Raw genomic sequence first — 9722 nt, 5'->3', positions numbered from 1 at the left:
TCAATACTGCATTTCCCCGAAAATAAGACAGGGTCTTATTTTCTTTTGACTCCCGAAATAAGCACTTGGCCTTATTTTCAGGGAGGTCTTATTATTTTTGAGGTGCAGGAGGCGGTGAGTGTGACCACTTCAAGGCTGCTGCTGTGTTGCAATATTTTCAGGGGAGGGATTATTTTAGCACATGCACTCAAAAGCCTGATTGGGCTTATTATCCGGGGAGGTCTGATTTTCGGGGAAACAGGGTAGAAGTGATTATTTGTAGCTCAGGGTTGAGCTGTGGTTTGCTCTGTCCCTGTTGGGAGACCACAACACTTCCTCACCAACAATCTGTTGTAATATAGTTCCTTGTGCAGGTGTGTGTCCTCCATGGCCTAGTTCATACTAGGGCCTGCAGAGCCACACTGAATCACACAGGAGACAACTGGCTCCTAGAAAGCCATAACATCCTGATAGTGAATAACATAACATCCTGAGATGTGCCCTACCAATGACGTCCAGGATTTGACCATATATAGACTGAGCAGTAGATTAGAAATTGTACTTTTACAGGCTGTTTTTAATCACATGCTATTGCTCCTCCTGCCTTTGTTCTATCCCAATAAAAGGGGCTCTCAGGTTCTCATCTGGGTTGCTCCATCCCGAGAAAATTTGTCTCCTGTCTTTTCTCAACATTGGCCTCATGGGCGAACAGCGGAAACTTCACAACAATCCACATCCAGATTACTAGAGATTAACACGAAGGTTAATTCCTAGACCAAGAATCAGCAAGCAAACAAGACCCCAATCCAGGAACAAGCTAAAGTAAACAGCTTAGTCAAGGAGCCACCAAGAACATTGCCACCAACATAAACAGAAGGGAAAACCCCATTCCCTTCTAGTACTGATGATGTTATCGAGTTGGGTAACGAAACGTCTGCAAAAAAAAACTCCCACCAAGCTCAGAGAGAACCAAGGACCCTATAATGCTCTATATCCTATGATTGGCTCTGTCTGCGTTCACATTAATCATGGTGTTGCAATCATGTGCAATCTGTTTTGACTGGGCCTGTGAAAGAGGCATAGGGCCCCAAACATTGACCAAGGCAAGTTGGCAAAGGCACAACCAGAAAGGCTCTCCGAAAAGAGGCCAGCTTTGTAACAGGTGGGTTTATTCCCTCCCAATAAATTATTCTTTTTTTAAAAAAAAAAGTAGAAGCCATAAATATAGAAAGTTCTCTGAATTATCATTCGCGCTGAGATAGTTCTTAGCAACCCCACAGATCCATCTTTAAACTATAAGCTCTTGCAAGTCCTGACAAGTGAGGAAGCCAGAGGAAGAAGTCTGCAGAAACAAGTTTTGGTCTTTTTTTGTCTTTTTGTCTTTTTGTCGCACCAAATGCTTTTTTCCAGCTGGGTTGGTCCCTGATGGATCTGAGAGGCTTCAGAAGGAGGGCATTTCAATGCCGATTTTATCCTGGTCTAAGAAAGGAAGAGAGAAACAAAGAGCATGATTGAAGAGTCTCAAATTACAGCTTTGATGCGCTTTGACAATCATTGAAGATGAACTGGCCTCAAAGAGAAATAAGACAGGGGGAGGGGAAAAAAATACTCCCTCTAAAGATTTGTGGGAGGAGGCCAAGTTCCTGTCTCAGGCAATTTGTGGGATGTTTCAGATTTGACTAATGGCCACTGAACCACAAATGGTCTTGTCATGCTTGAGGAGAACCACTGATGGAGACTTCCAGGTATCATAAAGTTAAATTTACTTTGTAGTGGGAAATGCTGAGTAAAACCCCCGATTTACCTAGGGATGGGCAAGAGTTCTCTTAGAGCAGGGTTTCGACCAGTGGTGGGATTCAAATAATTTAACAACCGGTTCTCTGTACCCTGCCCAATAGATTTGAGAAACAAATTCCTTCTCTGCAACACACTCAGATAACTTCTCATGCTAACTCTATTGCAAGCCATTAAATTCTACACTGGCACCACCAGGACTTACATTGTTCGGTTCCATTTTTGCCACCCTTCTCGGCATTTTACAAACCAGAGTTCTTGGCCAGGAGATATGTCGGTCTTCCCAGGGTCTTCTGCGCAAAACACAAGCCTGGAAGAAAAACAAAACAAAAGGTGTTTTAAGTCACATAGAACACAAGGACCTTTAAATGGAAAGTGAGACTAAGCTATCTGGTTCAAATGGTGTAGCTTTTCTTTGGCAAAGCTGTTCATTCCCAAATCGTTGTTTTTTTTTCATCCTTGGCAAATTATGTCATGTGGACTTCATCTGCCAGAATTCTCCAGCTAGCATACTAGCTGAGGAACTCTGGAGTTGGTCCACATCAGGGTTGGGTTCTATAGAAGAGGTTCCACAAATCTACAGTACCGTTTACAACCAGTTCCAGCTCCCTCCCCCCGCCCGTCTGCATATCATCAAGATGAAGAGCGAGAGGAGGAATTCTGGGAGTTGAAGTCCACAAGTCTTAAAGCTGTCAAGTTTGGACACCCCTGGTTTTTTTTTCCTAAAGGGTTAGGGGTGCAAGGGTCTTGTAACTTGACAGCTTTAAGACTTGCGTGCTTCAAATGCCAGAGTTTCTGAGCCAACATTTTGGTTGCTAAGCAAAAGCATTGTTAAGTGACTTTCACCACATTTTATAAGTTGGCCATGCCCATCCAGTCACATGACTGCCAAGCCACTCCCACTCAGTCACATGGCTGGCAAGCCACTCTTACCCAGTCACATGTCTGGCAAGCCACTCCCACAAAGCAGGCCACACCTACAGAACAGGTTCTAAAAAAATGTGAAACCCACCACTGGTCCAAATATTTTGAAATTGCTAAGATTGAGAAACATTATGTTAGAGGATCAGGGGTGAGGAATCTTTCTGGGAATTGAAGTCCACAAGTCATAAAAGCAGGGGGCGGGGGCTGCTACAGATTCGCCCATGTTCGGGAGAAGCTAATGTAATGGCCGGTTCAGAGAACCTCCAAATCCCATCCCTGGCTTAGCAATGGAAATGATCCTAAGCCGGTGTAACTGTCATAAATACATGGCAGTTGCCAAACAACTGAATTTTGGTGACATGACTATGGGAATACTACAGTGGTTGTGAGTGTGAAAAACTATCACAAGTCAGTTTTTTCAGGGCTGTTGTAACTTCAGATGGTCACTAAGTGAATGATGGTAAGTTGAGGACTACCTATACCCATGATGGCGAACCTATGGCATGCATGCCACAGGTGGCACACAGAGCCATATTTGCTGGCATGCCAGCTGTCAGCTCCGGAATGCATTTGTGTGCGATTTTTCCTTCCAGAGGGCTGAGGGAAGCTGTTTTCGCCTTCCTCAGGCTTCCGGAAAGTCTCCAGAGGCTGGGGAGGGCGAAAAATAGCCCCAATGGGCCAACCAGAAATTTGGAAATGATCAGTTTCTGGCTTCTGGAGGGCCTTCAGGGGTCCGGAGAGGCCGTTTTCCCCTTTCCCAAGCTTCAGGAAAGCCTCTGGAGCCTGGGGAAGGGCCGTGCGTTCATGCGTGGAGGGGGTGTTGCGCGCACATGCGCAGGTAGATGGAGAGGATTGAATTGGTGTGGGCATGCATGACACATGATAGCACGCACACAGACAATTTTGGCATGCCATAAGAAAAAGGTTTGCCATCACTGACCTATACATTACTCTGGCTCTTGGGATTAGAGGGAGGCCCAAAATCCCTCAGGAGCTTCCATGACTGAGGATGGAATGGATTTAGGTCTCCTCACTCCCAGTCTCAGATATACACCAACAGTCCATATTTCTTCTAGAACCTAGAGTGAGGGCCTGGCTTAAAGTCAAAGAACAGATCTAAGGTCTCCTTGTTCCTAACCCAACAGCTCAACTGCTACACCAGGGGTCGGCAAGCTGCGGCTCTGGAGCCGCATGTGGCTCTTTCATCCCTCTGCTGCGGCTCCCTTTTGCCGATCGATGTCACAATTTTGAGAACAGCTTCTGGTTGTGGGGGGGGGAAGCACGGCGCACAAGGAGACTTTATGGCAAGGGGCAGGTTTTCTGGTTGGCTCCACAATTGATAGGGCTTTTGGTTAGGACAGATAGAGGAAAAAGGGTGCCGTGCTAGAAGGAGACTCTATGGTGGGGGAATTGGACTTCCGGTCGGCTCCAGAATTGAATGGGGGGCTTCTGGTTAGGATCTTTGTGGCTTTTTGAGTATTTAAGGTTGCTGACACCTGTGCTACACCATAATGGTTCTCTCTACAATTGCAACACAGAGTTGTGGTTCTTCTGAATGTCCAATTTTGCCAGCCGACCGGAGACGAACAGCATCCTACCCTCCTACTACTGGGGCGGTCTTTGAGGAATGTCTCCCCCGAGATTTGTGGGAGTTAAATTCTTGGATTTGCTCCAGATTAGTAAGATAACTAATGGAATGTAAGCCTGGATGAGGATCAGTTGACTATACATAGAAGAGATTGGCTAACAATAGGCTGTGCTCTTCTGATTTGTTGACCTTTGTGTGACTCTAGAAATCATAGCTAAAAATACCGATAAAGGAGAATATTTGTCGCTCGGAGTTAAAATGAGGGGTCCTTGCAGTGGTGGCTTCCGGATCTACATGGGCACGCGCATGCGGCTTAGTGCCTCCGCAATGCTCCAGCTGCTCAGCGGAGCGTCACGCAGGCGCTGTATGCACCATGCGCATGCGTGGAAGCGCTGAAGACTTAAAAGATCAGTAAGGAGCTTAGGTGGGTGGGTGGGCCCTCCAGAGCACCGTACCGCAACGGTATCCGGTGCTCCGGGCAGGCTCCGGTACGCCCGTACCGGGGCGTACCACCTGCAACCCACCACTGGGTCCTTGGTGCTCTCTGAGCTTGGTTGTTTTCTTGCAGACCTTTCATTACCCAAATTAGGTAACATCATCAGGATTGATGCACTGATGAGGTTACTTAGTTTGGGTAATGAAACATCTGCAAGGAAGCCATCAAGCTCAGAGAGCACCAATAGCAGTAGACTTACAGCAATAGCAGTAAACTTATATACCGCTTCATAGGCCTTTCAGGCCTCTCTAAGCGGTTTACAGAGAGTCAGCATATTGCCCCCAACAATCTGGGTCCTCATTTTACCCACCTCGGAAGGATGGAAGGCTGAGTCAACCCTGAGCCGGTGAGATTTGAACCACTGACCTGCTGATCTAGCAGTAGCCTGCAGTGCTGCATTTAACCACTGCGCCACCTTGGCTCTAAGGATCAAGGACCAAGGATCCCTCATAGATAAAAATAAAATCTTACTGGGTAGATAAATACGAAGCTTTAAAATCAAGCACCCAAAGATGCACAGGGAATGTTCTCTTGTCATTCATGTTTCCTCCGACAGTTACAAAGAGTTCATTGGCATCTATTATCATGAAGAACCAAAAGATTTATCTTATAGATTGGGGATGGTTGAAATTACATTCATGGGAAGATAGCAGATGAGCAGACTGTTTCCCTTAAATTAATTTTCCCGTTTGTAAAAGGTTCTTCTACTATACCCTTGAGTTAATTTATAAAGCTGTGGGTTAGGTTGAAGTATTATTCAGGCCCTTCTCTTGCTAATTAACGTCTTGCTTCTACCGCGTTTCCCTGAAAATAAGACAGGGTCTTATGTTCTTTTGACCCCCCCGAAATAAGCACTTGGCCTTATTTTCGGGGACGCCTTATTATTTTTGAGATTCAGGAGCCGGCGAGCGTGGTCACCTCATGGCTACTGCTGTGTTGCGCGTCGCTGGGCCTGTTGCTCTTTTTGCAGTGGCCATTAGCGTGACAGAAGGGGCACGATGGCTAGGGTTATGGGAATGGCTGTTAGGTAAGGGCATGTAGGGTTCATGGGGCATGTTTCCCCCTCCCTTTTCCCCCCTCCGGCCTCACCTCCTCACCTCGTGTTGTCTGCGGGGCAAGCAACCAGAGGAAATGGTGGGGACCGGCTGCGCATGCGTTTAAATATTTTCAGGGAGGGCTTATTTTCTGGGGAGGGCTTATTTTAGTGCATGCGCTCAAAAGCCCAATTGGGCTTATTATCTGGGGAGGACTTATTTTGGGGGGGGGAAAGAGCATAAAAGCAATTTTAATTCATAAGCTGAACAAGAAACCAGATTAGGAGGATTCCCAACTAAAATAGCTACCAGTATGAATTTGCTGCTTTTTAAACATTATTTTCTATATCGTTTTCAACATCCTATCATCCCCTTTCAAATTCCTTTCTTTGCACTTCATTGCACCTGATTTTGATTTCTTGGGGGGGGGGGGGGGGGGGAGCTTGTTTTAATTTTTCAAAAAGAAATACCGAAGAGCAAAATGCAGCTAGTTCTCGAACTTATGACCGCAATTAGAACTAACTTTTATATGGCTAAGCAAGGGTTTGTCCCTAATTTTACAGGTTGATTTTATGGTTAAGAGAATCACTGCAGATGTTATTTGAATCCCATGGTCATTAAGCGAATCCAGCTTCCCCCATTGACTTTGCTTGTCTGGGAACATGCACATTGAGATAGTCCTCAATTTACGACTACAATTGAGTCCAAACTTTCTGTTCCTAAACGAGGCGTTTGTTAATGGAGATTTGCCTCATTTTATGACCTTTCTTGCCACATTGGTTAAGTGAATCACTCCAGTTGCTAAGTTAGTAACGCCGTTGTTAAGTGAATCTGGCTTCCCTATTCACTTTGCTTGTCAGAAAGTCGCAAAAGGTATTCACACGACCCCCCCCCCAAAAAAACACTACAACCGTCATAAATATGAGTCAGTTGCCAAGCATCTGAATTTTGATCGTGTGACCACAGGGATACTGCAACAATCAGGTGTGAAATATGGTCATGTCCCTATTTTTTGGTGTCGTCGTAACTCTGAGCGGTCACTAAATGAACTGTTGTAAGTCGAGGACTACCTGTACACAAACACACATGCCCGTGTGAATTGTTTAGTTCAAACCGAGCGTCCCTTGCCTCCCAGCCAGCCTGACCAACAGAGAAAGACTACGGGATGTTACATCCCCTCTTGATCCCTACAGGGGATCCTTCAGCAAAATCCTTACTTCTTCTGAGTTTCACCCGATTTCACTCGGATGCGTCTGATCTGCAGTTCTTTGGATGAGGGCTCAGACTTGGCCCAGTAATTTTTCATTTGGCTCCAAAAGTTGTACCAGGACTTCTTGGTGATTTCCCAGGTGAGTTTGATCCTTAGAATATCACCCACATCTTCTCCTGTGTAGACCAGGAAGGTGTTGGTATAGTTCAGGCCAATTTGATCAGATCTGAAAAGGAAGCCAAAGTTGAACAAATTGTCATTTCTCCACCTGCCCAGCCATGGTTCAGAGGGAAGACCTCAAGGCCCCACAGGGTTCATGACTCAAGCTGATGAATAGAATAAAATAACAGAGTTGGAAGGGATCTTAGAGGTCTTCTAGTCCAACCCCCTGCCTAGGCAGGAAACCCTACACTACTTCAGACAAATGGTTATCCAATATCTTCTTAAAAACTTCCAGTGTTGGAGCATTCACAACTTCTGGAGGCAAGTTGTTCCACTGATTAATTATTCTTACTGTCAGGAAATTTCTCCTTAGTTCTAAGTTGCTTCTCTCCTTGATTAGTTTCCACCCATTGCTTCTTGTCCTGCCCTCAAGTGCTTTGGGGAATAGTTTGACTCCCTCTTCTCTGTGGCAGCCCCTGAGATATCGGAAGATTGCTATCATGTCCCCCCTAGTCCTTTGTTTCATTAAACTAGACATACCCAATTCCTGCAACCGTTCCTCATATGTTTTAGCCTCCAGTCCCCTAATCAACTTTGTTGCTCTTCTCTACACTCTTTCTATAGTCTCCACTCTAGATGAGATGGATTAGACCCTCAAGCTGGAAGTTCCCAACCCTCATTTCAAATTATGGGACCCTAAGACAGGGGCTGCAGGAACACAAAGACATTGAATATCAGAATAGACCTGGAAGGGACCTTGGAGGTCTTCTAATCCAGCCCCCCACTCCAGCAGGAGATCCTATACCACCTCTCCAGCCTCTTCTTAAAAGCCTCCAGTGATGAAGCACCCAAAATGTCTGAAGGCAAGATCCTCTGTTTAGTTGTCCTCACTGTTAGGAAGTTTCTCCTTAATTCCAGGTTGCTTCTTTCCTTGATTAGTTCCCATCCATTGTTTCTTGTTCTGCCTACATGTGCTTTGGTAAACAAGTTGACACCCCTCTCCTTTGTGGCAGCCTCTCAAATAGTGGGATATTGCTATCATGTCCCCCCTAGTCCTTCCTTTCTCAAATCCAAACCCAAGTCCTTCGTATGTTTTAGTCTCCAGGCCTTTAATCCTCTTAGTTGCTCTTCTTTGCACTTCAAAGTCTCCGTGACCCGTCAAAACCGCGGACGACAAAAGCGCGCTCGACGAAAGCGCGCATTTGACGTCATCACAGCGCGACGAAAAAAATTAAAAATTGAAATAAAATTAAAATTAAAGCAAGCCAATTCACATAAAGGTAAGTGTTAGGTTTAGGGTTAGGGTTAGGGTTAGGTTAAGGGTTAGGGTTAGGTTTAGAGCGTTAGGGTTACGTTTAGCGTTAGGTTAAGGGTTAGCATTAGGTTTAGCATTAGGTTAAGGGTTAGGGTTAGGGTTAGGATTAGGGTTAGGTTAAGGGTTAGGTTTAGGGTTAGGTTAAGGGTTAGGGTTAGGGTTAGGTTTAGGGTTAGGTTTAGGGTTAGGTTTGGGGGGGTTAGGGTAAGGTTTTCGCTTTATTTTTACATTTATCGATCACAGCGCGATGTTTTCGTCGCGCTGTGATGACGTCACGTACGCGCTTTTGTCGAGCGCGATTTTGTCATCCGCGGTTTTGTGGTGGAACCCAAAGTCTCAACATCTTTTTTTTTTGTAATGTGGTGACCAAAACCGGATGCATTATTCCAGGTGTGGTCTGACCAAGGCTCTGGACTGTTCCTCTCTTTAAAACAAGGGATCTACCAACTGTTCCTAGGGCAGAGCTGGGGAAACAAAGCATGGAGGGGGCCTTTTTAGAAAAAAAAACCAATATCAACTTTAACGAGAGTGGCTGATATTTGAAATTTTCCACTTACACTTCCAGAGGTAGAGGTTCAGAATCTCCACTGGTCCCATAGAAGGTCACGGAAAATGCCGGTTCGGTTTTTCCCATATTTTTATAGCTGAAGACATGGATCTTCAGCTGATAGTGGAAAACTGAGGAAAGACAAGAGCCTAACATTAGAGTGGGAAATTTGCAGTAACATAAACCGACAGGTAGTGACAGATTTTATTTTCCTGGGCTCCGAGATCACCTCAGATGGGGACTGCAGCCAAGAAATTAAAAGATGTTTGCTCTTTGGGAGGGAAGCTATGGCAAATCAAGACAGCATACTAAAAAGCAAAGACATCCCCCTGCCAACAAAAGTGCGTATAGTCAAGGCTACGGTTTTCCCAGTTGAAATGGATGGCTGTGAAGGTTGGTCCATAAGAAAGGCTGAGTGCCAAAGAATGGAGGCCTTTGAACTAGGGTGCTGGAGAAGACTCCTGCGAGTCCCTTGGACTGCAAGGCGATCCAACCTGTCAGTCCGAGAGGAGATCAACCCTGACTGCTCTTTAGAAGGCCAGATCCTGAAGATGAAACTCCAAGACTTTGGCCACCTAATGAGAAGGAAGGACTCACTGGAGAAGAGCCTCATGCTGGGAAAGATGGAGGGCAAAAGAAGAAGGGGATGACAGAGAAGGAGGTGGCTGGATGG

General features: G+C 45.6%; 1 protein-coding gene across 1 annotated transcript in view; it reads right to left on the bottom strand.

Annotated features, from left to right (window-relative positions):
- Nucleotides 1-1368: 1368 nt before the first annotated feature.
- LIPG (lipase G, endothelial type) overlaps nucleotides 1369-9722 on the bottom strand; it is a 47245-nt gene continuing 38891 nt past the window's right edge. The window contains exons 8-11 of the mRNA XM_087715367.1: nucleotides 9060-9180; nucleotides 7033-7251; nucleotides 1979-2083; nucleotides 1369-1458 (exon numbers count right to left, since the gene is read on the bottom strand). Of these exons, the coding sequence (XP_087571493.1) occupies nucleotides 1449-1458; nucleotides 1979-2083; nucleotides 7033-7251; nucleotides 9060-9180 (455 nt within the window). The 3' untranslated portion in view covers nucleotides 1369-1448. The remainder of the gene's footprint in view (nucleotides 1459-1978; nucleotides 2084-7032; nucleotides 7252-9059; nucleotides 9181-9722) is intronic.

The sequence above is a fragment of the Thamnophis sirtalis genome, unplaced genomic scaffold (genome assembly GCF_051295495.1).
Source record: "Thamnophis sirtalis isolate CommonGarterSnake01/CBP01778 unplaced genomic scaffold, rThaSir2_p1.2 scaffold_5, whole genome shotgun sequence".
Classification (NCBI taxonomy): domain Eukaryota; kingdom Metazoa; phylum Chordata; class Lepidosauria; order Squamata; family Natricidae; genus Thamnophis; species Thamnophis sirtalis.
The sequence above is the reverse complement of the archived record's forward strand: the minus strand, read 5'-3'. Positions and strand labels throughout refer to the sequence as shown.